Source organism: Nycticebus coucang, chromosome 3, assembly GCF_027406575.1.
Source record: "Nycticebus coucang isolate mNycCou1 chromosome 3, mNycCou1.pri, whole genome shotgun sequence".
Taxonomy (NCBI): domain Eukaryota; kingdom Metazoa; phylum Chordata; class Mammalia; order Primates; family Lorisidae; genus Nycticebus; species Nycticebus coucang.
Genome location: NC_069782.1, coordinates 120,864,628 through 120,891,502, shown reverse-complemented (window position 1 = coordinate 120,891,502; position 26,875 = coordinate 120,864,628). Strand labels below are relative to the sequence as shown.

Sequence of the window (26,875 nt, the reverse complement as noted above, 5' to 3'; positions counted from 1 at the left end):
TTACTATGTTTGTTTTGTAGATTGGGAAACAGAGAGGTCAGGTACTACCTTGCCCGTGGTTACTGTCTCCTGGTATCATATTGCCTCCAAAATTTTAATTTAGCAGACAAAATATACAATAATTCATTGCATTTTAAAAAATTTTCCTTCAACACTAACCTTAAAAATCACATAGCTAAATCAGCCATTATCTTCTAAAAGCCATATGAAGATCCATCTGAAACACTGTACATGCAGGAAGCTCTATACATGAACAAGCAGTCAAAATATGTTTGAAACTGAGTAGGCCCAATATACCCTGCAGGACAGACCTCTAATTTCATGGATAAGTTATCTGAGGCCTGGAGAAGTTAAAATAACTTACTACACACTTAAGTAGTAATAAAGGTGGGTCTAGAATCGAAGTTACATGCTAAGAAACATGAATTACTCATTTAAGTGTTCTACATCAATTCTTTTACGGGGAATTAACAACAAACCACTGATAAAATATAAGAAATGAATGAAAGACCTAATTATGACTACGGAACTGATTTTAATTATAATATCAAAATATAAAGAAGCTCACTTATGGCATAGAGAAATAAAAAACAGCTTACTAAAATTTTAATAACAAATCATATTGTAGAATTTATTTAAAGTTTTAATCAATCATTTTGGGAATAAATTATACCTCATCAAGTGAATCGCTAACCAGATGTGTCCGCCTTACTTTCATATTTAGAAATAACATATTCATATCAGGTCTCTGTCTTCGAGATACTTTATCCACCAGACTTTGCTAATTAAATAAGAAAGTAAACATTTTCACTTTTACTTAAACTTTAATTTCATTTAAAACATTTAAACACTTTGGTAAAAATTGCTTAATTCTTGTCCATAACATCTCTTATTTAAACAATTTCATAAAATCAATTATACATATTTTTATTTGTGAAAATGGCTTATTTTTAACTTCGTAATAGTAATAACCAAGGGGGTCCAAATTGGAAGACAGAAAATAATTCACCATGTATAGTAAAGAATGTAGTATTACAGTTCTCAAGTGTCTGATTTGTTATATAGCAAAATTTTCTGTTTAATAAATACAAACACAAAATAGGAATATTTAAAACAAGGTAAATACTCTAGATGATATACCTAGGCTTAAGGTTTCAGGAGTGTCCAACCTTTTGGCTTCTCTGTGCCACACTGGAAAAGAAAGTTATCTTAGGCTATGTATTAAATACACAAACACTAACAAAAGCTGATGAGCAAAAACAGTCTATGCATAATTTTTTTTGATATCCATCACCACAGATAAGGAAAAGATTCTTCACAAAATCTGCATCGGGCCCATGGGCCAAAGGTGGGACACCCCTGATTGTATTTTCTCTAAAAACACAATTAGTCTGCTGTTAGAAAGTAAATTGTTAACATGTATGAAAAGCCTTAACAAAAAAAAAAAAAAAAGAAAAGCCTTAACAGCATTTCTATCCTTTGACTTAATAATTCTACTTCTAAGAATTCTAATACAGAAAATATTTCATACAGTGAAGTATTCATCACAGTATTATCTATGAAACAAAACTTTAGAAATACCCTGAATACATAGCTAGCTAATGAAATACAATACAGCTACTAAAAAATGGTCATAAGAAGGCTGTAAATAGTACAAAGGAGTCACAACTGAAGAAATCAGGGAACAAAACTGTGTGTACAATACTGTTTCAATTCTTATATTTTAAAGATAACATAGAAAAAATATAATAAGAAAATTTACTAAAATGTTAATAATAATTATGCTTTAGTGATGGAGATATGGGTGATTTAAAAAATCTATTTGTTGTGTTTGCTCATAATATAAGCACTGAGTATGTAAAAAATTACATATTTTAAAGTATCTATAAGGAATATATAAACGACGTAAATAGATATAGATACTTTACGACCATTTACATGCTTGTGTATTTATCTAAATCCTTATCAGACTATTTTTCAGGTAACAATAAAAACTATTGCACAGATTAAAGGTGAACATTTCAGAGATTTAAAATAAATATAATTTGCTTAATACAATTTTAATACCCTAAATCCATATAAGATTATATGATTTTAGAGATTACTATAACAAAACATTTTAATTCAGAACCTTCTCTATTTCTCCAATATTCAATACTAAATGCTTTTAACAGCCTTTTGATTTTCTGTGTTCTCCCTTACAAAAGAAACGTATATTCCTAGCATAGTTTCCTGTGTTGTGGACCTTTTCCCCTACTCTTTCCTATCTCCCGTTTCCAATCTGACTCCTGGGGTGCTATCACACTGGGGATAGTTACTAACCAAATTAATACTTGGATACTAATTACAGACAAGCTCAGTGGCTACTCCTCTTATCAAGAATTCATATTTACTAGGAAATGTTCCAAATAAAAAAATAACTAAAAAATGACAGAATTCTAAACAGTTTGATTTAGTTATTTTTAGGTTAGGAAACTTCTTTTGCAACTTTAGATTGTACCACATAAGTTCTTTCTTACACTGACTACCCACAAGACTGTCCTTGTGTCAAAAAAGGCACAAGTTATTAATTCTAAATGGTATGGCAGTTTACAAGTTAAAATGTTGAGAAACTCTAACACAAACTGATAACGCCACTTGACTATTCAATCTTGACTCATTTGCTTTCATGCTCTGTGGAAGAATCAGCCTGTGTTGGAGTCTACATCCGCCACTCTCTTCCTTTTAAGTGAAGAAAAATTCCACAAAAGAGTACAACATCTTCAGTGTCAGTGACACAGAAAACTGCTCAGAAAAATTTAAACAAACATCTAGCTCTTTAGATTTTTTCATGCAAATATATAAAATCATAGTCCAAGATAAAAAAGTACTAAAAGGTACATAACATTGTACAAATACAATTAATAGAAATGTCAAAATGTCATCTAGATGAATCTTTGAGCTAGTATCTAGTCAAGACTAACTAATAACAATGCTGGTGCTAAATATTTATTCTTCAGGGGTGCAGTGTGGTTTTGGAATTGCCTGGGTAAGCGTAGGCAATAAAATTTCTTCTAATACCCTATAATCAGTATATGTTGATTTTGGGATGTCACCAGTTACTAAAATCTTTTGTCTTTCTTTGTGATAGAAAGAAATACTCACCTCACCTTCCAGGAACTGAATTACTGAAGAATAAATGATTTCTATTTTTTACAGTATTCTGAAGTATTATAATTTATGCTTTAGGATTCATTCTTGGACAAGACATAGAAATCATTCCTTTTTACTCAATGTTTTCCTTTTTATGTTATGAAGACCATGGCCAAATTTTCCTCTAATTTTTTTGGGTTTTTTTTTTTTTTTTTGCAGTTTTGGGCCGGCCAGGTTTGAACCCGCCACCTCCGGCATATGGGGCCGGCGCCCTACTCTTTAGAGCCACAGGCGTCGCCCTCCTCTAACTTTTAAAGTTTTGAACCAATCATGTTTCAGAAGTGCTTGAACTACATGAGCATTTAAATGTATAGTTTAGAGCTCTAATTTAAAAAAGTTCACTGAATCTGGTATCTATTATATAAAGTACATACATTTACTAGGTTGTGCTGAAACATAAGTGGTAGGGAGTTATAAGGACAGGCTCAGAGATAAACTTTACCTTGCTCTACAATTTGTGTAGAGTCAGCCTGACTGCTAGTCCCATTTCTATGGGCCTTCATGCACTTTGGTTTCCTAAGAATCAATGAAACATCTTTCACCAATCTTTGGACAATTTCTCAGTTCACTGACACTTTGCTGGTAACCTGGAGTTGTTGTGTGGTATTTACAAAATGAGGTCCAACAAACTCCCAGTAATTTGGATCTGTGTGAAGCATTTATTCTTCCTGCTATATTTATAATACAATGAGAAGTATCTTGTCTCTCATACTGTAAACAGGTTTAAGCACTTTTGCGGGAAATGTAATGTGAATTTTACTTTTACCATTTCCTGATTATGCTAGAACAATTACAAGACATTTGATTTATCTATTAAATTATTTACTACATTGATAATAGTCAGCATAATTATGTTTTGATAGCTGGCTTACCCGTGCGATGCTTATCATCTGTTGCTCTGAGTCTCTCTGAATAATGATTTTTTTTGCAGCTATAGAAATAACGAATGGGTACTGACAGAAGGAGAACCTGCTCAACAAGTGAAAACAGAAAAAGCAAAATGGTGTATTTAGCAAAATTATACTAAGGAAATCTAAGGTATTGCTTCTACTAATATAAAACATTACTTCTTATTGTGTTTTAACACTTATAAGATGATTTTATGTACATCATTCCCTTTAATTCCCACAACCCAGGGAAGAATGTATCCATTACTAGATGTGCGAAGCTACATTTAATGTTACGAAATGTGTGCTAATCACATACTCTATTTATACAAATAATTTCAACATATACAGTCACCTGGATATTGTCACCTATGAAAAACATGGCTAACACCAGAACCAGAAGGCAGAAGTGCTAATGAAGAAGTATTAGGATAGAAAATCCATATAGTCAAATTAATATAAGGATACATTATTATATGGCTATTTCTGATATGTGAGCTTCAAAAACGCAGAAATCTAGTAATAACTCAGTGCATAAAAAACAAAGAAATAAATTTACGACCAATAAAATAAAATTTAAGAAAAATATGTTTCTATTAGTACTATATTTAGTGATGTTTAATATGAAACAGTGTGTATTTGTAAAGTGAACATTATGATCAAAGGTTATGAAAATAACCTCTTCTGGTCAGTACATTCTACACTATGTAAGAAAGCCACAAACTATACAGAGAGAAATGCATTTAGAAAGAATGAGCATGGCAGCAATGGCACGTCAGGAGTTAGATTGCTGTCAGAAGTGAATGCAATAAATCTGTCAGTTACAGGTGGGAATGATCTGAGTATCAGATCAGGTGGTCCATCTGTAACTACTGGGTTCAATGATGGCATTATGAGGGAAAAAGATAGTTGAAATGAAAATAAGATAGCTTTCACTCTGGGACAAAATTGTTAATAAACAGTAGTGGCTCTTCAGAACGAGTATATAATTTTGAAACACTAGTGCTAATTAAAAATTTGGAAGTAGTAAAAAAAAAATTTTGGCTAGGTGGGGTGGCTCATGCCCATAATCCTAACACTCTGGGAGGCTAAGGTGGGCCGGTGGATTGCTTGAGCTCAGGAGTTCAAGACCAGCCTGAGCAAGAGGGACACCCCCATCTACTAAAAATAGAAAAACTAGCTGGGCATAGTTGTGCACACCTGTAGTCCCAGCTACTCGGGAAGGTGAGACAAAAGGATCTCTGAGCCCAGGAGTTTAAGGTTGCTGTAAGCTATGACAGAATGACGGAGTGAGACTGTCTTAAAAAAAAAACAAAAAAACTTTTTTTAAATAAAAGAAATGACATTAACTTAGTAGGATATACACTGGTTTTATTATGTATGTTAAAACAGTGCTTCTCAACTTCTCCCTTGTTATGGCACAAGAAAAATAACTATGTGTATGGGACACTGAATTAAACAGGTAAGGATGCTCATGGCCAGAGGTGACTTGCCCCAGAGTTCCAGGTCACCCCCTAGGTTTAGCCCCCTAGGTTAACTCTGATGTAACTCATACTTGCTACAATAGTGCTGTGGCACAGTGGTTAGAGAAGGCTCTGCATTAAAAGATATTGTCACTGAAATATGCACAATATTTTTTGTATTTGTTTTGTGGTTGTATCTACAATCCAATAATATTAAAATGAGAGAAAAAAGTATCTTTGTAAAATAAATTTTGTCAAGAAAATATCCATCAGACTGACCAGAGCCCCAGAACTTCAATTCTTGTTCAGTCCTGAGTGTCCAGATGCAAACTGAGACGTGTATGTTCTATGTTTTAGGCTAATTCTGATAGAGAGGTCCTTGGAAAACCCAACCAATTTGTGAAGTAATCTGGGTTTTAAGGTTACTTAAATTCACTGTATCTCTTACTCAGTCTCCTTCAGAATAAATGCAATTTCCTGAATATCTCCTGGCCTGGGAATAAATTATGTTTGGGATAGTCTTGCTAATTTAATCCAAATTAGAAGTATAGGTATAAAGTGAAGTGAATTAAAGAACTGGTCAAGTATTTTGAAAATCATTATATTACTATAATAAATAATCTGTGGTGAAGTCTGTTCTCTATAATAGCTATTTGTTTATACTATATGTAATAGACAACCACTTTTTCTACAGAATAAAGAAGAAAAGGAGTGAATGTGTGTGTATGAGTACATAATGTGTGTGACCAAAGTATGAGACTGGGTACCAGCAAACTATGGCCCCTGGAACAAATATGGCCTTCTATCTGTATTTGTAAATAAAGTTATTTGGGACATGGATGATCCCGTTTAAAGCTGCTTTTGTGCTAAAAAGCAAAACAGAATCTGAATAGCTCACAGAGCAAAAAATATTTACCATATAGTCCTTTACAGCAAACGTTTGTTGGCTCCTGTGCTGAAAGATTGCACACAGAATAACAAGAAATAAATAAGGCACAGATCTGAGATAGAACCTCTCCCTTGAAAAGATACTATTAACCAAACTGAAACCAGAAAAGAAAATGCTTTAACAAATGACATTTCAAGGCTTGATAGATAAGCTATATCTATAATTTTATATGTAAAGGTATGTGTAGACCGTATTTATACATATAAACTTAAAATCTGGTCACTATTTAGAATAGTATTTCATTTAGGTGAATAATGAATGGAGCTTTTGGTCATACCTGTGAGAGTTTCCAAAGCTCTGCCAAGTGTGATATTCTTCCATGAGATCAATGTGATCCAATGTAGAATTATAGAAATCAGTATAAGGAATAAGGGGAGGGTGAACCAAATTGTTCGCAGTATCTGTGAAGATAAATTCCAACATAATGATCTTTTCCAACATGCACATGATTTAATATAATGAAAACATTATTTTAATGTCCATCAGATAGCCTTGACCTAGAAACTCCTATTTCAAACAACTGTAGTTCCAAATAAAAAGGGTAATTTTAAAACTGTGGTCAAAATGCAGTCATCCTCTATGGGGAAGATTACAGTGGTTTTAAAGGAAGTATGCAGATAGATAAATTACAACTCTTTCCTTCAAAGGAATGGTTTAAAATGTAAGATTTGCTCTATAGTACTTTCCCCTCAGTGTGTTCTCTCCTAGGGGCCCTCAGTAATTAGTGGAAATTCCTATTTTCTCAGGAACTACTACTTAGCAGATCATATATGCACTTAATAGCCATAACACAGAATACTACTCAGTAAAAGGCATAACATTTTGTTTGTGCTTATAAATTAATTGTGAAATCCATTAGCAAAGTAAAAAATAAATTACAACTCTTTCCTTCAAAGGAATGGTTTAAAATGTAAGATTTGCTCTATAGTACTTTGAGATCCTTAAAGAATGTCCCTAATTTATAATAAAAGAAAAGTAAGAATGATAGAATAAAAACCTACTAAGTAAAGCCAACACTTTAGAAGCTGATGGTATCCACCAGGAACACTTTGCTATAGGTGGAAATTCTTCAGGCTTTGCAGGAAACAGGCGTAAAGAAATAAACTGCAGCAATCTCTCTACCAATTGTTTGAACCTCTTCTGGGATAATCTGGTAAAGATTTTGAAATAATTCCAATCAAAATTCACATTTTCTATTTTGGGGATATACTTATTAGATATCAAAGTATATCCTACACATAAAATTGAGACTATTTCCTCAAATTCTATTTCTTAAACTACCAAACATCTGAAAAAATAGAAAATCTTACCTTGACTACTGTTTCTTAATTAAATAGGAAATACCAAAATGACTATTAAGTTAGTACCAAGCATTTAATTTTCAAGGCTTTCAATAATCAATCATTATTCACATATACTGTATTTGCAAATTCACCTTGTTAAAATTTAATTGTAACTCCCCAAATCAATACTTGTGCTTTCATGGTTATCTGTGGACATGCAAAGATTAGTGAAAAATTGGAGTCTCCTGACATGCACATTCCCAGCTAAGGCTGAGCAAGGTGATGCTCTGCCTTGCTTTAAACTCTCATACTGCAAATGAGCATCCTTTCTACAGTCTATTTAGTTTCACATTTTTCATATTTTTGGGCTTTTTGTTGGCGATTTTGCTGTATCAAAATGACCCTCAAGTGCAGTGCTAAGTTTCTATCCAATGTTCCTAAGTGCATGAAGCTGTCATGTGTGTGTCAGAGCTTTGTTTAGCTATGTGTTATCATGCTGCTATAACTCATGAGTTCAATGTTAATGAATCAACAACTTATATTAAAGTGTCTTTAAAAAGAAACACTCCTAAAGCAAGGTTATGTATTGATTGGTTGACAAAAATGTGATCAGAGGCTTGCAGGAACCTAATCTGATATTTCTCCTACAAGCAATGATTCAGTAGTCACTAATTCAGTATTTGTGGCAACTTTCTAAAAACCATGGACAATGAAAATCAACTATTTAAAATTTATTTTGAAAAAATTTTCCTTTTTTTGCTTTTATCAATCATGGAGAAAAGTTATTGTTAATGAAAGTATAGTTCTGTGGAAAAAATGGATTGTATTTTTACAACTTGATAACTGATGGCTAATCTCTTTTTCACAATGATGTTTTTAGTGAGAAGTACCATGTAAATAATGGTGAAATTTATTGATATACAGAAAGGAAATAAAAAGGTGTATGTGAAGATAGTAATGTCTGAGTAAATCCAGTCATTATCTTTGAGGAATATGAAAAACTAAAGGTAAGAATGGGCTCTATAAAATGTGAAAGCACTAAAAGTTCTCAACTCAAGCAAAAGGGTTATACAAGCAACAGGGTTACTTATATTAAAACTGGATGTTTAATTATTTATATATTTTTAAATTGGCTTTTGAAGCTTTGTGAATTATAAGCACCATTTCTAAAGATTTGAAAATACTTAAATATATTTTATTGTAAAATTAGTATCAAAATTAAAACTGTGAGACTACAAAACTTCGTAATATCATAAAATGATTTACTTTTTAAACCAGTGAGCTAGGAAATGATGGTCAGCTTCCACTAAGGTAGCTGTCTGTCGTAGCAAGTGAGCATAGATGACATACGTAGATGTGTTATTAAACTGAGGATTCTGAAAAAGATATTAAAGATAATTGTGTTAAAATTTTGTTAACATGAGAAAGGAAAGATATTAAGCTTAACAAGTTAAGGGGTAAATTCAGGACACTAAATTTGCAAATATAAAATACTTTAAAACAATAATCTGAGGGAGATGCCTGTGGCTCAAAGGAGTAGGGCGCCGGCCCCATGTGTCAGAGGTGGCAGGTTCAAGCCCAGCCCCAGCCAAAAAAAAAACCCAACAATAATCTATTTATTATTTAACAGAGACTTTCACTTGTGCTGTGGAAAGCGTATGGGCTTTGGGGTTAAGACACAACAGGGTCTAGGGCTAATTCTGTTATTTACTAGCTGTGTGTTCTCAGACACAATCCTTATAGTTTGGGTCTCAATTTCCTCATTTGTAAAGTGGGAATGATACTATCTTTCTTTCTTTTTTTTTTTTTTTGTAGAGACAGAGTCTCACTGTACCGCCCTCGGGTAGAGTGCCGTGGCGTCACACGGCTCACAGCAACCTCTAACTCTTGGGCTTCCGTGATTCTCTTGCCTCAGCCTCCCGAGCAGCTGGGATTACAGGCGCCCGCCACAACGCCCAGCTATTTTTCTGTTGCAGTTTGACCGGGGCTGGGTTTGAACCCACCACCCTCGGCACATGGGGCCGGCGCCCTACTCACTGAGCCACAGGCGCCGCCCGATACTATCTTTCTTAAGGGTTATTTTAAGTATTAAAAAAAAGTGCATGTAAAGGACCTTCATAAAAAGTGCCAATCACTATCACTCAATTAAACAAAAACCTAGTTTTTTCTTGATTAAAAGTAAAAAGAATGTTAGAAAAATGAAATAAAAGTTCATTGTTAAAGCTCGTTGGCATTGTAAAATGAGTTAGCCTCATATTTCACAAAGAACAAGGCAAGAAGCTCATAATAGCTTCTGATAACATTTAAACACTAAAGGGACACTGAAGGATTGCTTGTAAACTAAGCAAAACCTTTAGTTATGTTTCCAAAATTTAAACTCTAGCACAATGTACCTTTCAGCATACCATGGAAAAAATAAATATATTGAAAAATAAACTAAAAAAGAGCAGCAGGTGTTTTTCAAAACTGACTAATTAGCAAGATAATTCAAAAATAGGAAGTGATCATCAGTGTAACCTAATTCTTTGTACCTTCGATAAATCCCAAACAATAGATAAATACACACACACACACACACATATATATATAAAATAGGAAGTGATCCTCAGTTGGTAACTTTATACAGTGATTACGGTTGAAAAGATCAGGATATCATGAGCAGACCTTGTTGACGACTATTATACTCACCTAAAAAATTGAGCTTCGTGTTATTTTTCTAGCTTTTAATATCTCTACATATGTTTATTCTTCTCCCCCCGCCCCCCACTTGTGGCTCCTCTTACCTCTCCATTTGACCTCTTTACATTACCTTTTGGTTATTTTCTCCCCTATTTTTCACTTTTTCTCTTTTCCTAATTCCCACTTTTCTATCCTTGCTCTGCATATTTCCTTTCCTTGGACATAATATTGAACTAACATTATATCTTATTTGATATAATTCTTCAACCCTTTAAGTGAGATAATACTTTCATAAATCAAAAATAACAATGCAAATATAGTGTGCTATGTTAATAATATATTTCTTTAGCAAGAAATAACAAAAAATAAAAATTACTTTTCCATTTGTTTGGACTTTATTTCTGTATCCAGGAATCCATATTGCCCAAGAAAAAGAAATTAACCATCTTTGCTTTATAGCAAATAGAAACAACAACTTTTATCTTTGCATTAGAAGTCTAACTTAAACATTACTGAAAAATACACAGAGAAGTGAAAGATCTACTGTATGGGAGGAAAAAAAGAAAATCCTGGAGCCCAGTAAAACTAGTTACATAAAAGGAGACCTGAATAGAGAAGGAAGTGCTTCCATTTTGTTGGTTTCTGAATACTGTGTCGGGTAAGCAAAAACTAAATAAAAAATTTAATCCCATATGATTTAGCTTCTGGTTATTTGTTACAGCTTTAATCTTCTGGTTACAAGTAACTATAATTTTAAAAAGTATCGATAACATTGCCCAAAATGATACTTATTATTTTATACCATTTCACTAAGACATGCAGAGATAGAATAGTATTAGACAACTTTAACTAAGTTCTGGCTCTCTTACCTGTAAAAGTACAAAATATGCTCTGAGATCATCTTTTGTTCGTGGACTGAAAAAGACATAAGCATAGGTGATTGAATGTTTATCTCCTAGTATCTAATTTTAAAAGACAAAAAAATGCTTCTAACAGAAGTGAGTTGAGACAAGCCAAAAAACTAAACAAATTAATATGGATTATCACTGAGACAATAACATGATCAAAGTATGCTAGAATGCAGGTTCTTTTGTGCCTATCCCAGCTTCCGAAGACAACTAAGGACTGAGTTGTTTAGGCTATACCATTTGTGAGGTAAACATGATGGCTCGGGAAATAGCAAAGTGTAATAAATAATCAACAATTTTATAATGCTTATGTTTCTGTTTTAGTGAGGGATAATCTTTACTTAAAATTTTTATGCATTAAAGAAAGAAATTATGCTTGTGTTTATAGGTTCATTCCTGAAGGAATAGAGGCAGAATGTCTCTATCTGAGATAGTCTCATTTTGTCACCATGGGTAGAGTGCCATGGTGTCATAGCTCACAGCAATCTCAAACTTTTGGGCTCAAGCAATTCTCTTGCCTCAGCCTCCCGAGTAGCTGGGACTATAGTTGCCTGCCACAACACCCGGCTATTTTTAGAGACAGGTTCTTCCTCTTACTCAGGCAATCCACCAGTGGTGGCCTCCCAGAGTGCTAGGATTACAGGCGTGAGCCACCACACCTGGCAAGTGTTTTCTTTCTTACCTGCTTAAGATCTATTTAATCCATCATCTTTGCCTCCAAGTCCTTTCCTGTCACACCTAGAACTTCATAATCTCTGCAGTATCTTTTATGCCCACATGAATTACTAGGCATGAAAAACAAATAGTATGGAGTGGGTTTGATTTTGTAGAATGTTTTTGATGATATTTTTACTATAATACTTAGGATGTAGTGAACTCCCAATTTGGGCTTAACTCTTTAGTCCTCAGATGCTTAATTGAGAAGTAATAGGGTTTTTTTTTCTCATGAAGCAAGTAACTAGTTTTTTCAAAGAAATATAGGAAAATATTAATACATATCACACAAAAAGGTTAATTTTCTTAATATAATAAACAAGGGTTACAAATAGAAAAACAGACAAATCTGCAATAAAAAGGTAAAAGTATGTGGATAATTTATAAAAGAAATATAGTTAATAAATGACAAAATGTTAACCATATTAGTATTAAGAAAAAGTACATAAAATGAGATCCATTTTTCATTAATTAACTGAGGCCAAGTATTTTTATTTTTTATTTTTACATATAATCTTAGGCCAAGTTTTATAAAAAGGAACTACTATTAAGGACTCAGTCAGACCCTCTACTGCTATGAGTATACTTTGGAAAGTAATTTGGCAGAATGTGTTAAGTGTCTTAAAAAGCTTACACCCTGATGCAGTAATTCTACTTCCAGGAAAATTCTAGGTAAACACTCAGAAAAGAAGATTTTTATACAAAATATTCATTGTGGCATTATTCATATAAATACCATTATTGAAGAATAGTTACATAAGTTATAGTACATTTGTAGTCTAGGTTATTAGGCAGACATTAAAAAGGTGGTTTAAAAAAGAAAATGCAAACTAATTACTAGGATTATAAATTAGAAAAAATACTCTTAAGTAAAAAAATCACATTTTTAACATATAGCATGCTTTCAATTATTTTTAAAAAATGACTAGGGAAAAGGTATTAAAGTATAAAATGTTAACATTTTAACTTTCTTCTTTATACAGGCAGTCCCTGAGTTACAAACATCTGACTTACATTCAACTTGCACTTAGAACAGAGGTTATTACAGGTAATAGGCAAATGTACCTATTCCAACTTATTACAAATTCAGTGTAAGAACAAGCCTACAGAACCTATCTCGTCTGTAATACCTGGGCATTGCTTATACTTCTCTGCCTTCTCTGTATTCTTTCTATTTATTTATTTATTTTATTATTATTTTTTTTTTGAGACAGAGTCTCACGTACTAACCCTCGGTAGAATGCCGTGGTGTCACAGCTCACAGCAACCTCCAAATCCTTGGGCTTAGGCGATTCTCTTGCCTCAGCCTCCCGAGTAGCTGGGATTACAGGCACCCACCACAATGGCCGGCTAACTGTATTCTTTCTAATAAGCATAAATTTCTTAGCAAATCATTATAATATTATTAAAATATATAGGTATATTTAATATTACACTTAAAAGTTCTAGTTAGATATTATTTTTAAACTGGGCTTATTATGAACATTTGAATTATAATTTAACAGCATTTCTTTGGCTTTAATAGAAACTATTATTTAATTAACAAATTTAAGTACTATATACTTTTAAAAGTACATATTTTGTTATATTTATAGTTGAAAACATTATCAATTAAATTTTCCATAATTCCTTATACAAGGACTTAATATTTAGTTCTGAGGAAAAAAATATTTCAGTAGCTAACCTGAGGTTTCCTTATATTAGAAATTAGAAAAATATTGCTCTGACTACCATGAATTCCAATGCTAAATTTAATGCTCATTACTTCACGGAGGTTACTAACAGGAGCACTCATCCAGTTTCTGTAAAGCATATACAAGTATATAGCTGTACACAAAAAACTTTGCAAACAATTTTAGAAGATTCATAGATCTTCTGATTCCTATCTATGATTCCTCCTGAGAAGTCACAAATCTCAAGTTAAATAGCTTTGTTGCAAATGGTTTAAATTCCTTTCTGCTATGTTATCATAACTCAAGTAAAATCTTTTGCAAGGGTAAAATACACACACATATACAAAATGTGTACACATTTTAAGAAAGGAAAAAACTGTATTAAAATTGTTAATACTCAATATATACCAATAACATCAGTTATCTTATATATTGTATCTAGTATCTCTTGCAGAACTCAAACATGACTTGAGTATTACAATTTTAATACAGTTTTTTCCTTTCTAAAAATATGTATAAACTTTTTGGTACCCTCTGCATATTAAAGATATATTAGATGTGTAAGTTAAACCTCTATACCAGGCGTCCTCAAACTGTGGCCCCCGGGCCACATGAAGCAGTGTGAATTGTATTTCTTCCCGTTTTGCTTTTTACTTCAAAATAAGATACGTGCAGTGTGCATAGGAATTTGTTCATAGTTTTGTTTTTTTTTAAACTGTAGTCTGGCCCTCCAACAGTCTGAGGGTCAGGGAATTGGCCCCCTGTTTAAAAAGTTTGAGGATGCCTGCTGTATACTGATTAGCTAAATATTGTAAATATTGGTTACAATTACCCTTTCCATTCTCGTAAAAGATTGTTAATGGTTCCCTTTAATACTGTCTTCTGAATGTCTTGAGGCTGTAGGTAAAAGAAAAAGGTAATTAGGATTTGCTACTTAGATGACTTATATGTTAATTATATATACACACATCTGTTTTAGTAGTTAAACATCAAACCTGATGACTAGGGACTGATGCTTATGGTAGTATCGATTTTACTTTTGAGAACTCTAGGGAGCACCAAAGATGTAAGATTACAGGGACAATGCTCCCTGGTGTGTGTTGTGTCACAGCCTGCATAAACATATGTGGGGTCCTTTGATGACCAACAACAGTTTATTTAAATGAAAAACAATTTTGCTTTTCTTGACTTAACCGGATAAAATCATAAACATGAATCCAAGAGTAGCATGTTTAGCAATATGAAATAATTGTATATATTTAGTCCTTCTACCAAGTTATACTTAACCCACGATTCAGGATTAAGTATAACCAAATTATGTTTAATTAAACATAACAAGATAAAGATTTTTAAATTTAAGGAAAGATTATAAAAAGGAATAAGATAACATGATTTTATAGTTTAATAATTCAAATAGTGAAAAACTCTTAACTACCAAATATCTTGAATGAGAATAAATGAAAACGAAATACAAGATAGTACTTTAGCCTTTAAGAAATAATAGTAAAAAGCTTCATTAACTAAAAACTTCAAAAAAATCAGTAAAATTTCTGTGTTGTATTGTTACATGTATTGTTATATGTAATAAGAGGCAAATGCCAAGAAAGTATCTCTAATAAATCTATTATAAATTTATTTAAAACCACAACCATGACTTCCAAGACATGTCTGTTAGCACTCATTCAGCCTAGCTTTTAAGTTATACTATATATACATATATGTGTGATACATCATTCCTTTCTCTTCCTCTGTTTATAGTGACCCTTCATAACTAGAAAGTCAACACTACTCCTCAAGTGCTTGCCCCTGTGCAACAAAAGCTACAGGAGAAAAAGCAAACAGATGTGCTAACCCAGAGGTCCCCAACCTTTTTAGCACCAGGGACCAGTTTCATGAAAGACAATTTCTCCACAGAAAGGGGTGGAGGGTAGTTTTGGGATAAGTCCAGCACATTACGCCTCTACTTCAGATCATTAAGGCATGAGAGTCTCATAAGGAACACCCAACTTCAATCCCTGGTTTGTGCAGTTTACAGTAGGGTTTGTGCTCCTCTGAGAATCTAATACTGCTGCTGATCTGACAGGAGGTGGAGCTCAGGTGGTGATGCAAGTGACGAGGAGCAGCTGTAAACAGAGATGACAGTTGGCTTCCTGGACCACTGCTCACCTCCTGTGCAGCCCAGTTCCCAACAGGTCGCAGACGGGTACCAGTCTGCAGCCTGGGGGTTGGGACTGCAGTGCTAGCCAATGGACACGCTTTAAGTATATGACCACAAATCTCAAAAGGACAGTCCTATAACATTTCTCTAGTTCATTTACTTTTCTACTATCCAAGACAACTGCATTTCAAATCTTTTCCTCATTCTTCAAATCTTTAGCATCTCCTTCCCATCATCACTCTGTTATGACCTTGCCACACACTTCAGAGATTAAAACAGATGCACTCAGATGGTAACACTCATTCTCCCACTGTCAGCACTAATGTATTTGCACCTGCACTAGACCAAGGCTATACCTTTTTTTTAAATCATAGCTGTGTACATTAATGCAATCATGGGGTACAATATGCTGGTTTTATATACAATTTGAAATACTTTTATCTAACTGGTTAATATAGCCTTCATGGTATTTTCTTAGTTATACTGTTAAGACATTTATATTCTACACTTAGTAAATTTCACATGTAACCTTGTAAGATGCACCATTGGTGTGGTCCCACCATGTACCCTTGCTCTACCCATCCTCTACTCCCCTCCCTTTCCCCTTCTTCTTGGGCTATAATTGGGTTATAGCTTTCATATGAAAGCTATAAATTGGGTTTCATAGTAGGGCTGAGTACATTGGATACTTTTTCTTCTATTCTTGAGATACTTTGCTAAGAAGAATATGTTCAACCTCCATCCTTGTAAGCATGAAAGAGGTAAAGTCTCCATCTTTCTTTAAGGCTGCATAATATTCCCTGGTGTACCCATACCACAATTTATTAATCCATTCATGGGTTGAAGGGCACTTGGGCTTCTTCCATGACTTTGCAATTATGAGTTGGGCTGCAATAAACATTCTGGTACAAATATCTTTGTTTTTTGTGATTTCTGTTCTTCTGGTTATATACCTAGTAGAGGAATCGTAGGATTGAATGGCAGGTCTATTTTTAGATCTCTAAGTATTCTCCAAACATCTTTCCAAAAAGAACGTATTAGTTTGCATTCCGACCAGCAGTGTAGAAGTGTTCCCTTTTCTCCACATCCACACCAACATCTCTGGTTTGGGGATTTTGTGATGTGGGCTAATCTTACTGGAGTTAGATGACATCTCAAAGTGGTTTTGATTTGCATTTCTCTGATGATTAAGGATTATGAGCATTTTTTCATATGTCTGTAGGCCGTGTGCATGTCTTCTTCAGAGAAGTTTCTCTTCAAGTCCCTTGCCCACTCTGAGATGGGTTCACTTGTTCTTTTCTTGCTAATACATTTGAATTCTCTGTGGATTCTGGTTATTAAACCTTTGTAGGAGACATAACCTGCAAATATCTTCTCCCATTCTGAGGGCTGTCTGCTTGCTTTACTTAAAGTGTTCTTGGCTGTGCAGAAGCTGTTTAGTTTGATCAGGTCCCAGTAGTGTATTTTTGGTGCTGTTTCAATTGCCCGGGGGATGGGGGGATGTCCTCCTCATAAAATATTCACCCAGGCTGATTTTTTTCAAGTGTTTTCCCTGTACTTTTTTTTTAAATCTTCTTTTCTTTTTTTACTTTTATTGTTAAATCATACCTGTGTACATTAGAGAAATCAAGGGGTACAATGTGCTGGTTTCATATACAATCTGAAATATTCTTATCAAACTGTTCAACGTAGATTTCATGGCATTTTCTTAGTAATTGTACGTAGACATTTGTATTCTGCCTTTAGTAAGTTTTGCCTGTACCCATTCTAAGATGCACCGTAGGTGTGGCCCCACCCATTACCTTCCCTCCACCCTCCCTTCGCCCTTTCCTCATAGTCTTGTGCTATAGTTGGGTTATAGCCTTCATGTGAAAGCTATAATTTAGCTTCATAGTAGGGCTGAGTACATTGGATACTTTTTCTTCCATTCCTGAGATACCTTGCTAAGAAGAATATGTTCCAGCTCCATCCATGTAAACATGAAAGAGGTAAAGTCTCCATCTTTCTTTAAGGCTGCATAATATTCCATGGCATACATGTACCACAATTTGCTAGTCCATTCGTGGGTTGATGGGCACTTGGGCTTCTTCCAAGACTTAGCAATTATGAATTGGGCTGCAATAAACATTCTGGTACAGATGTCTTTGTTATATTGTGATTTTTAGTCTTTTGGGTATAACCCTAGTAAAGAAATTATAGGATCGAATGGCAGGTCTATTTTTAGGTTTCTAAGTATTCTCCAAACATCCTTCCAGAAGGAACGTATTAGTTTGCATTCCCACCAGCAGTGTAGAAGTGTTCCCTTTTCTCCATTTCTGGTTTTGGGATTTTGTGATATGGGCTAATCTTACTGGGGTTAGGTGATATCTCAAAGTAGTTTCGATTTGCATTTCTCTGATGATTAAGGATGATGAGCTTTTTTCATGTGTTTGTAGATCATGCGTCTGTCTTCTTTAGAGAAGTTTCTCTTCAAGTCCCTTGCCCACCCTGAGATGGGATCACATGTTCTTTTCTTGCTAATATGTTTGAGTTCTCTGTGGATTCTGGTTATTAGACCTTTATTGGAGGTATAACCTGCAAATATTTTCTCCCATTCTGAGGGCTGTCTGCTTGCTTTCTTACTATGTTCTTGGCTGTGCAGGAGATTTTTTTTTTTTTTTTTGTAGAGACAGAGTCTCACTTCATGGCCCTCAGTAGAGTGCCATGGCCTCACACAGCTCACAGCAACCTCCAACTCCTGGGCTTAAGCGATTCTCTTGCCTCAGCCTCCAGAGTAGCTGGGACTACAGGCGCTCGCCACAACGCCCGGCTATTTTTTGGTTGCAGTTTGGCCAGGGCCAGGTTTGAACCCGCCACCCTCAGTATATGGGGCCGGCGCCTCACTGACTGAGCCACAGGCGCCACCTGTGCAGAAGCTTTTTACTTTGATCAGGTCCCACTAGTGTGTTTTTGATACTGCTTCAATTGCCTGGGGAGTCCTCCTCATAAAATATTCACCCAGGCCGATTCCTTCAAGAGTTTTCCCTGCACTTTCTTCAAGTATTTTTATAGTTTCACGTCTTAAGTTTAAATCTTTTATCCAGTGAGAGTCTATCTTAGTTAATGGTGAAAGGTGCGGGTCCAGTTTCAGTCTCTACAGGTTGCCAGCCAGTTCACCCAGCACCATTTGCTAAATAGGGAGTCTTTTTCCCACTGAATGTTTTTAATTGGCTTGTCAAAGATCAAATAGCGGTAAGTAGCTGGGTTCATCTCTTGGTTCTCTATTCTGTTCCAGATATCTATTTCTGTTTTTGTGCCAATACCATGCTGTTTTGATCACTATCGATTTATAGTACAGTCTCAGGTCTGGTAGCGTGATTCCTCCTGCTGTGTTTTTATTGCTGAGTAATGTTTTGGCTATTCAGGTTTTTTTCTGATTCCATATAAAATGAAGTATTATTTTTTCAAGATCTTTAAAATATGACAATGGAGCTTTAATAGGAATTGCATTAAAATTATATATTGTTTTGGGTAGTACAGACATTTTAACAATGTTGATTCTTCCCAGCCATGAGCATGGTATGTTTTTCCATTTGTTAACATATTCAGCTATTTCTTTTCTTAAAGTTTCACAGTTCTCTTTGTAGAGATCTTTCACGTCCTTTGTTAGGTATACTCCCAAATATTTCATCTTCTTTGGCACTACTGTGAATGGAATAGAGTCCTTGACTGTTTTTTCGGCTTGGTTATTGTTGGTATATATAAAGGCTAGAGATTTATGGGTATTGATTTTGTAGCCTGAGACATTGCTGTATTACTTGATCACTTCTAAAAGTTTTTTAGTAGAATCCCTAGTGTTTCCCAGATATATGATCATATCATCTGTGAAGAATGAAAGTTTGATCTCTTCTGACCCTATGTGGATACCCTTGATTGCCTTTTCTTCCCTAACTGCAATGACTAAAACTTCCATTACAATGTTAAAGAGCAATGGAGACAATGGGCAACCTTGCTGTATTACTGTATTACAGACATTGCTGTATTACTTGATCACTTCTAAAAGTTTTTTAGTAGAATCCCTAGTGTTTCCCAGATATATGATCATATCATCTGTGAAGAATGAAAGTTTGATCTCTTCTGACCCTATGTGGATACCCTTGATTGCCTTTTCTTCCCTAACTGCAATGACTAAAACTTCCATTACAATGTTAAAGAGCAATGGAGACAATGGGCAACCTTGCCTTGTTCCTGATCTAAGTGGAAATGATTTCAATTTAACTCCATTCAATACGATATTGGCTGTGGGTTTGCTGTAGATGGCCTCTATTAGTTTAAGAAATGTCCTTTCTATACCAATTTTCTTAAGTGTTCTGATCATAAAGGGATGCTGGATATTATCAAAAGCTTTTTCTGTATCAATTGAAAGAATCGTATGGTCCTTATTTTTTGGTTTGTTTATGTACTGAATTACATTTATAGATTTAGGTATATTGAACCAGCCTTGAGACCTGGGATAAATTCCACTTGGTCGTGGTGCATAATTATTTTGATGTGTTTTTGGATTCTGTTTGTTAGGATCTTATTGAGTATTTTAGCATCAATATTCATTAGTGATATTGGTCTATAATTTTCTTTTCTTGTTGGGTCTTTCCCTGGTTTGGGGATCAAGGGGATGTTTGCTTCATAGAATGTGTTGGGTACTATTCCTTCCTTTTCTATATTTTGGAAGAGGTTTAGAAATATAGGTACTAGTTCTTCTTTAAAGGTTTGGTAGAATTCTGACGTAAAGCCATCTGGTCCTGGGCTTTTCTTTTTAGGGAGATTTTGTATAGTTGATGCTATTTCAGAACTTGATATAGGCCTGCTCAACATTTCCACTTCATTCTGGCTAAGTCTTGGTAGGTGGCGTACTTCCAGGTATTGGTCGATGTCTTTCAGATTTTCATATTTCTGAGAGCAGAGTTTCTTATAGTATTCATTCAGGATTTTTTTAATTTCTGAGGGGTCTGTTGTTATTTCATCGTTACCATTTCTGATTGATGAAATTAGAGATTTTACTCTTTTTTTCCTGGTTAGGTTGGCCAAAGGTTTATCTACTTTATTGATCTTTTCAAAAAACCAACTTTTGGATTTAATGATCTGTTGTATAATTCTTTTGTTTTCAATTTCATTTAATTTTGCTCTGATTTTGGTTATTTCTTTTCTTCTGCTGGGTTTGGGGTTGGAGTATTCTTCCTTCTCCAGTTTCTTGAGATGTCCCATTAAGCTATTAACTTCCACTCTTTCCATTTTCTTGAGGAAGGCTTGCAGTGCTATAAATTTCCCTCTTAGAACTGCCTTGGCAGTATCCCAGAGGTTCTGGTAATTCGTGTCTTGATTGTTGCTTTGTTCCAAAAATTTGGTGATTTCCTTCTTAATCTCATCTATAATCCATCTATCCTTCAGCATAAGGTTGTTTAGCTTCCATGTTTTTGTACGGGTATGCAGGTTCCTGTTGTTATTGAGTTCAACTTTTATTCCACGATGGTCTGAGAAGATGCAAGGAATAATTTCTATTTTTTTAAATTTGCTGATGTTAGATTTGTGGCCCAGGATGTGGTCGATTTTGGAGTATGTTCCATGGACTGATGAGAAGAATGTATATTCAGTTTCGTTGGGATGAAATGTTCTGTAGATGTCTGTTAAGTCCAGATGTTGAATGGTTACGTTTAAATCTGAAATTTCTTTGCTTAGCTTCTTTTTGGAGGATCTATCCAGCACTGCTACAGGGGTGTTAAAATCTCCAACTACTATGGAACTGGAGGAAATCAAGTTGCTCGTGTCTGTTAGAGTTTCTCTTATAAATTGAGGTGTGTTCTGGTTGGGTGCATAAATATTAATAATTGAAATCTCATCATATTGAGCATTACCTTTAACAAATATGAAGTGTCCATCCTTATCCTTCCTTATTTCAGTTGGTTTAAAGCCTATTGCATCTGCGAATAGGATTGTAACACCTGCTTTTTTCTGCTTACCATTTGCCTGGAGTATAGATGACCATCCCTTCACCTTGACTCTATATTTGTCTTTTAATGTAAGATGCGATTCTTGTATGTAGCAGATATCTGGCTTCAGTTTTTATATCCAGTCAGCCAACCTGTGCCTCTTTAGAGGACAATTTAAACCATTCACATTAATTGAGAGTACTGATAAGGCTTTTGAGAGTCCAGTGGACATTTTTAATCCTTTTGCGACTGTGGAAGTTGGAATTTGATCAAAATTTTCTGGGTGGGTTTACTTTTGTGGTGGAGGATTACGCTGGTCTTTATGGAGGATAGGTCTGAGAATATCCTGTAGAGTTGGTTTAGTTATGGCCAATTTCTTCAACATGTGAATGTCATTAAAGTATTTAATTTCTCTGTCATAAATGAAAATCAGTTTAGCTGGGTATAGGATCTTGGGTTGAAAGTTATTTTGTTTTAGGAGATTAAAAGTCGATGACTATCCTCTTCTAGCTTGAAAGGTTTCAGCAGAGAGATCTGCAGTTATTCTAATATTCTTGCCCTTGTAGGTGATGGTATTCTTTCATCTGGCAGCTTTCAGAATTTTCTCCTTCATATTAACTTTAGTGAAATTGATTATGATGTGTCTGGGGGATGTCTTATTTGGGTTGAGTCATGCTGGAGTTCTGAAACTGTCTGCTATCTGAATTTCAGAATCTCTTGGCATGTCTGGAAAGTTCTCCTTCATAATCTCATGGAGAAGAGACTCTGTGCCTTGTAAAGCCACTTTGTCACTTTCGGGGATCCCTATAAGACGAATATTAGTTTTCTTTGAATTATCCAAGAGCTCTCTGAGAGAGTGATCTGTTTTTGCCCTCCGTTTCTCTTCCTCTTTGAGAGTTTGGGAGCATTCGAAAGCTTTGTCTTCAATGTCAGAAATCCTTTCTTCTGTTTGCCCCATTGTGTTACTGAGGGATTCTATCGTGTTTCTCAGATCTTTGAGGGATGCAACTTCTTGTCTCACTGTGTCAAAATCTTGGTCATTTGGTCTTTGAATTCATTGAATTCTTGAGATATCTTTTGGGTTACTGCTTGGAATTTTAATTCGATCTTATTTGCTATCCACATTCTGAATTTGATTTCTGATATCTCAGCTATTTGTTTGTGCATGGGATCTTGTGCTGTGTCTGCCCCATTGATCCTTGGGGGAGTTGATCTACTCTGATTATTCATATTGCCAGAGTTTTTCTGTTGATTTCGTCTCATGATTGTTTTTCACCGTTGCCTCTGGCTGTCCTCAGAGTTGGGGTAGTGTCTCTCCAAGATTAGCCCCCAGCGGGATCCCTCTATCGTTGCTGGATCTTTGTAGGGAGTGACCCTGTGTAGTTCCTCTGGGGCTGCCCCAGCCAGGGAGTTTGGGGTGTGGAAGCAGCTCCAGAGTGTGACACACCCGGATCCAGCAACAGGGTGGGAGGTGGTGCGCACGGTTCTGGGAGTGCCTGGCACCCAGTGACTTTGGCACAGAAAGCCCAAGGCTCCAGCTGTCTCTGGCCAGGAGAAGGGCACTGTGCAGAGGCAGGGAGGGCTCCAGAGGGCACGTGGCTACCAGAGTCCCTGGCCAGACAAGCGGGCCAGTGTGGAGGCAGGGAGGGTACAGGAGGGAGGATGCAGGGTTGCACTGCTCCTGCAGTTCCTGGTCAGGGAATACGGAGGCCTGGTGGGCGCGGGTCGGGGGTCACGGCGCAGGTCTTATGGAGGTCCGGGTGGCACCAAGGCCAGGAGTTTGAGGTTGCCATGAGCTGTGACACCACGGCACTCTACCCAAGGCAACAGCCTGAGGCTCCAGTGTGTCAAAACTGGTCTCACTCTGCCCCTCAGGGTTAAGCCTGTAAGGCTGCTCAGTCACTAGGTTACTAGCTCCCACCCAATCCTTGCTCTGTGACCCTGAGGGTGGAGCTTTCCAGGACAGTTCTCTCACAATGGCTCCCTGTGGCCCACAGCCGAACACTATTACCTCTGTCCAGCTCAGCGGCTCAGTCTGGGGCCCTGGATTATGCCCAAAGTTCTCCGCACTCCTGCTCAAGCTCTCCTCAAGGCAGCTCAACTGAGTGCCAAGTCCAAAAACAATGGAACAGTTTACAGGTAAGGCCTTTCTGGTTTGCAGTCTCACTGCTGCTTGTACTTACAGCTGCCGGCGGGATTAGGTTGATTGAACACACGCAACCACTTGCCAGTTTTCCACTGTTTTTGTCCTCCTCTTGGGGTCCAGAAGTCCCTTGCTGACTCCCTGTATCCTCAAAGGGATGACTATTGGCAGATCCCACCAGCCAGAGATGCCTGGAGTCTTATCTGCCCAGACTCACCATGCCCAGTTGCAGGGAAGGTGTTACTTGGCCGCCATCTTGCTCCACCTCCTTCTTATACTTTCTTGTAGTAATTTTATAGTTTTGTGTTTTAAGTTTACATCTTTAATCCAGTGAGAGTCTATCTTAGTTAATGTGAAAGGTGTGGGTCCAGTTTCAGTCTTCTATAGGTCACCAGCCAGTTCACCCAGCACCATTTGTTAAATAGGGAATCTTTTCCCTACTGAATTTTTTTTTTTTTTTTATTGTTGGGGATTCATTGGCTTGTCAAAGATCAAATAATGGTAAGTAGCTGGGTTCATCTCTTGGTTCTCTAGTCTGTTCCATACATCTACCTCTCTGTTTTTGTGCCAGTACCATGCTGTTTTGATCACTATTGATTTATACTATAGTCTGAGGTCTGGCAGCATGATTCCTCCTGCTTTGTTTTTATTTCTGAGTAATGTCTTGGCTGTTCAAGGTTTTTTCTGATTCCATATAAAATGAAGTATTTTTTTTTTTGAGATCTTTAAAGTATGACAGTGGAGCTTTAATAGGGATTGCATTAAAATTGTATATTGCTTTGGGTAGTATAGACATTTTAACAATGTTAATTCTTCACAGCCATGAGCATGGTATGTTTTTCCATTTGTTAACATATTCAGCTATTTCTTTTCTTAAAGTTTCATAGTTCTCTTTGTAGAAATCTTTCACGTCTCTTGTTAGGTATACTCCCAAATATTTCATCTTCTTTGGCACTACTGTGAAAGGAATAGAGTCCATGACTGTTTATTCATCTTGGTTATTGTTGGTATATATAAAGGCTACAGATTTATGGGTATTGATTTTGTAGCCTGCGACATTGCTGTATTCCTTGATCACTTCTAAAAGTTTTGTAGTAGAATCCCTAGTGTTTTCCAGATATACGATCATATCATCTGGGAAGAGTGAAAGTTTGATCTCTTCTGACCCTATGTGGATACCCTTGATCACCTTTTCTTCCCTAATTGCAATGGCTAAAACTTCCATTACTATGTTAAAGAGCAATGGAGACAATGGGCAACCTTGCCTTGTTCCTGATCTAAGTGGAAATGATTTCAATTTAACTCCATTCAATACAATATTGGCTGTGGGTTTGCTGTAGATGGCCTCTATTAGTTTAAGAAATGTCCTTTCTATACCAATTTTCTTAAGTGTTCTGATCATGAAGGGATGCTAGTTATTATGAAAAGCTTTTTCTGCATGAATTGAAAGAATCATATGGTCCTTATTTTTTGGTTTGTTTATGTGCTGAATTACATTTATAGATTTAGGTATATTGAACTGGCCTTGAGACCCTGGGATAAATCCCACTTGGTCGTGGTGTATGATTTTTTTGATGTGTTTTTGGATTCTGTTTGTTAGGATCTTATTGAGTATTTTAGCATCAATATTCATTAGTGATATTAGTGTATAATTTTCTTTTCTTATTGGGTCTTTTACTGGTTTGGGGATCAAGATGATGTTTGCTTCATAGAGTGTGTTGGGTAGCATTCCTTCTTTTTCTATATTTTGGAAAAGGTTGAGTAATATAGGTACTAGTTGGCTATACCCTTTACTTGGGCCCCCTATCCCATCCCCTCTCATCTTGTCAAGGCTGTGGTTTACAGCTTTCCTTTATCTCTCCTGTATCGTCCATTTCTCCCTCTCTATTAAATCACTCCCTTCAGTATAACAACACAGACTAATGTCATTGGCACTTGTTTGTCCATCCACAGCCACTCTTCTCCACCCTGCTCTATGTGCTTGGAGGCTGACTCCTAACAACTACATCAGTCAGACTTGTCTTTTGTCATTTGTTTGGGTTAAGTCAAGAGAGAGCATTAGCAGAAAATGGAAAAGGACAGAGTTGGAGAATTTCTTCCCTCAGCTCCCCACCTGAAGGGTCACCATGAGCTGGCTGCCATGGGATTGCTGTGTCTCTTAACTGAAAATCCCATCTCCCATAATGTAGCCTCTCCCCACAGTCCATCTCTGATTCTTCCTTGGGATACTGTACTGCTTCTTTACTCTGCTAACAACATTGTAAATAACATTCCCCAAATTAACCAATATGAGTACATTGTCTATTTCCTTCTAGGACCCTGAGTAATATAGTGCCCTTAATGGCAACTCTTCTTTGGACCACGTACTTTTCCAGCTATCACCTCATTTCTCTATTTCCCCTCACAGTGAAACTTCTTAAGAGTGAGCTTTACTTACTACCTCTACTTCCTCTCCTTTCTTTCAAACCTATTCCAAATAGGATTTGTCCCTACAACTTTATGGACTACCCCTTAGCAATATCATCAATTAACTGTATCTCATCAAAGACAGTGGTGAATTTCCTGCCCAAACCTTAGTTTCATTGTTGATTATCACAATACCTGAAGGCCTAGGGAATCTAAATTTGTTATTTTTTTGCTGATTTGCATTCATAATTTTTTTATTTGAATGGTTATTGATCATAAATTTAGTTTTTGATATTCTATAAGAATCGTAGAGCCCTTAAATAAGGATTTGTATTTTCCTTCTGAAAGCTGGTGGCAGGGGCATAAGATGGTGAGGTCAGTGGGGGGAAAGAAAGCTCTTCAGAGTTGGAGCAAACCTTAGTGCCCTTTCAGGGTGTCTGATATGTCGTGGGATCTC

The 26,875-nt window shown here is 35.8% G+C and overlaps 1 protein-coding gene across 1 annotated transcript in view; it reads right to left on the bottom strand.

Moving 5' to 3' along the window:
* Positions 1–26,875, bottom strand: part of HECTD2 (HECT domain E3 ubiquitin protein ligase 2) — a 98,749-nt gene that overhangs the window by 19,616 nt on the left and 52,258 nt on the right. Inside the window, exons 6-12 of the mRNA XM_053585821.1 lie at positions 14,581–14,645; positions 11,323–11,368; positions 9,041–9,150; positions 7,493–7,641; positions 6,769–6,892; positions 4,065–4,161; positions 674–781 (exon numbers count right to left, since the gene is read on the bottom strand). Of these exons, the coding sequence (XP_053441796.1) occupies positions 674–781; positions 4,065–4,161; positions 6,769–6,892; positions 7,493–7,641; positions 9,041–9,150; positions 11,323–11,368; positions 14,581–14,645 (699 nt within the window). The remainder of the gene's footprint in view (positions 1–673; positions 782–4,064; positions 4,162–6,768; positions 6,893–7,492; positions 7,642–9,040; positions 9,151–11,322; positions 11,369–14,580; positions 14,646–26,875) is intronic.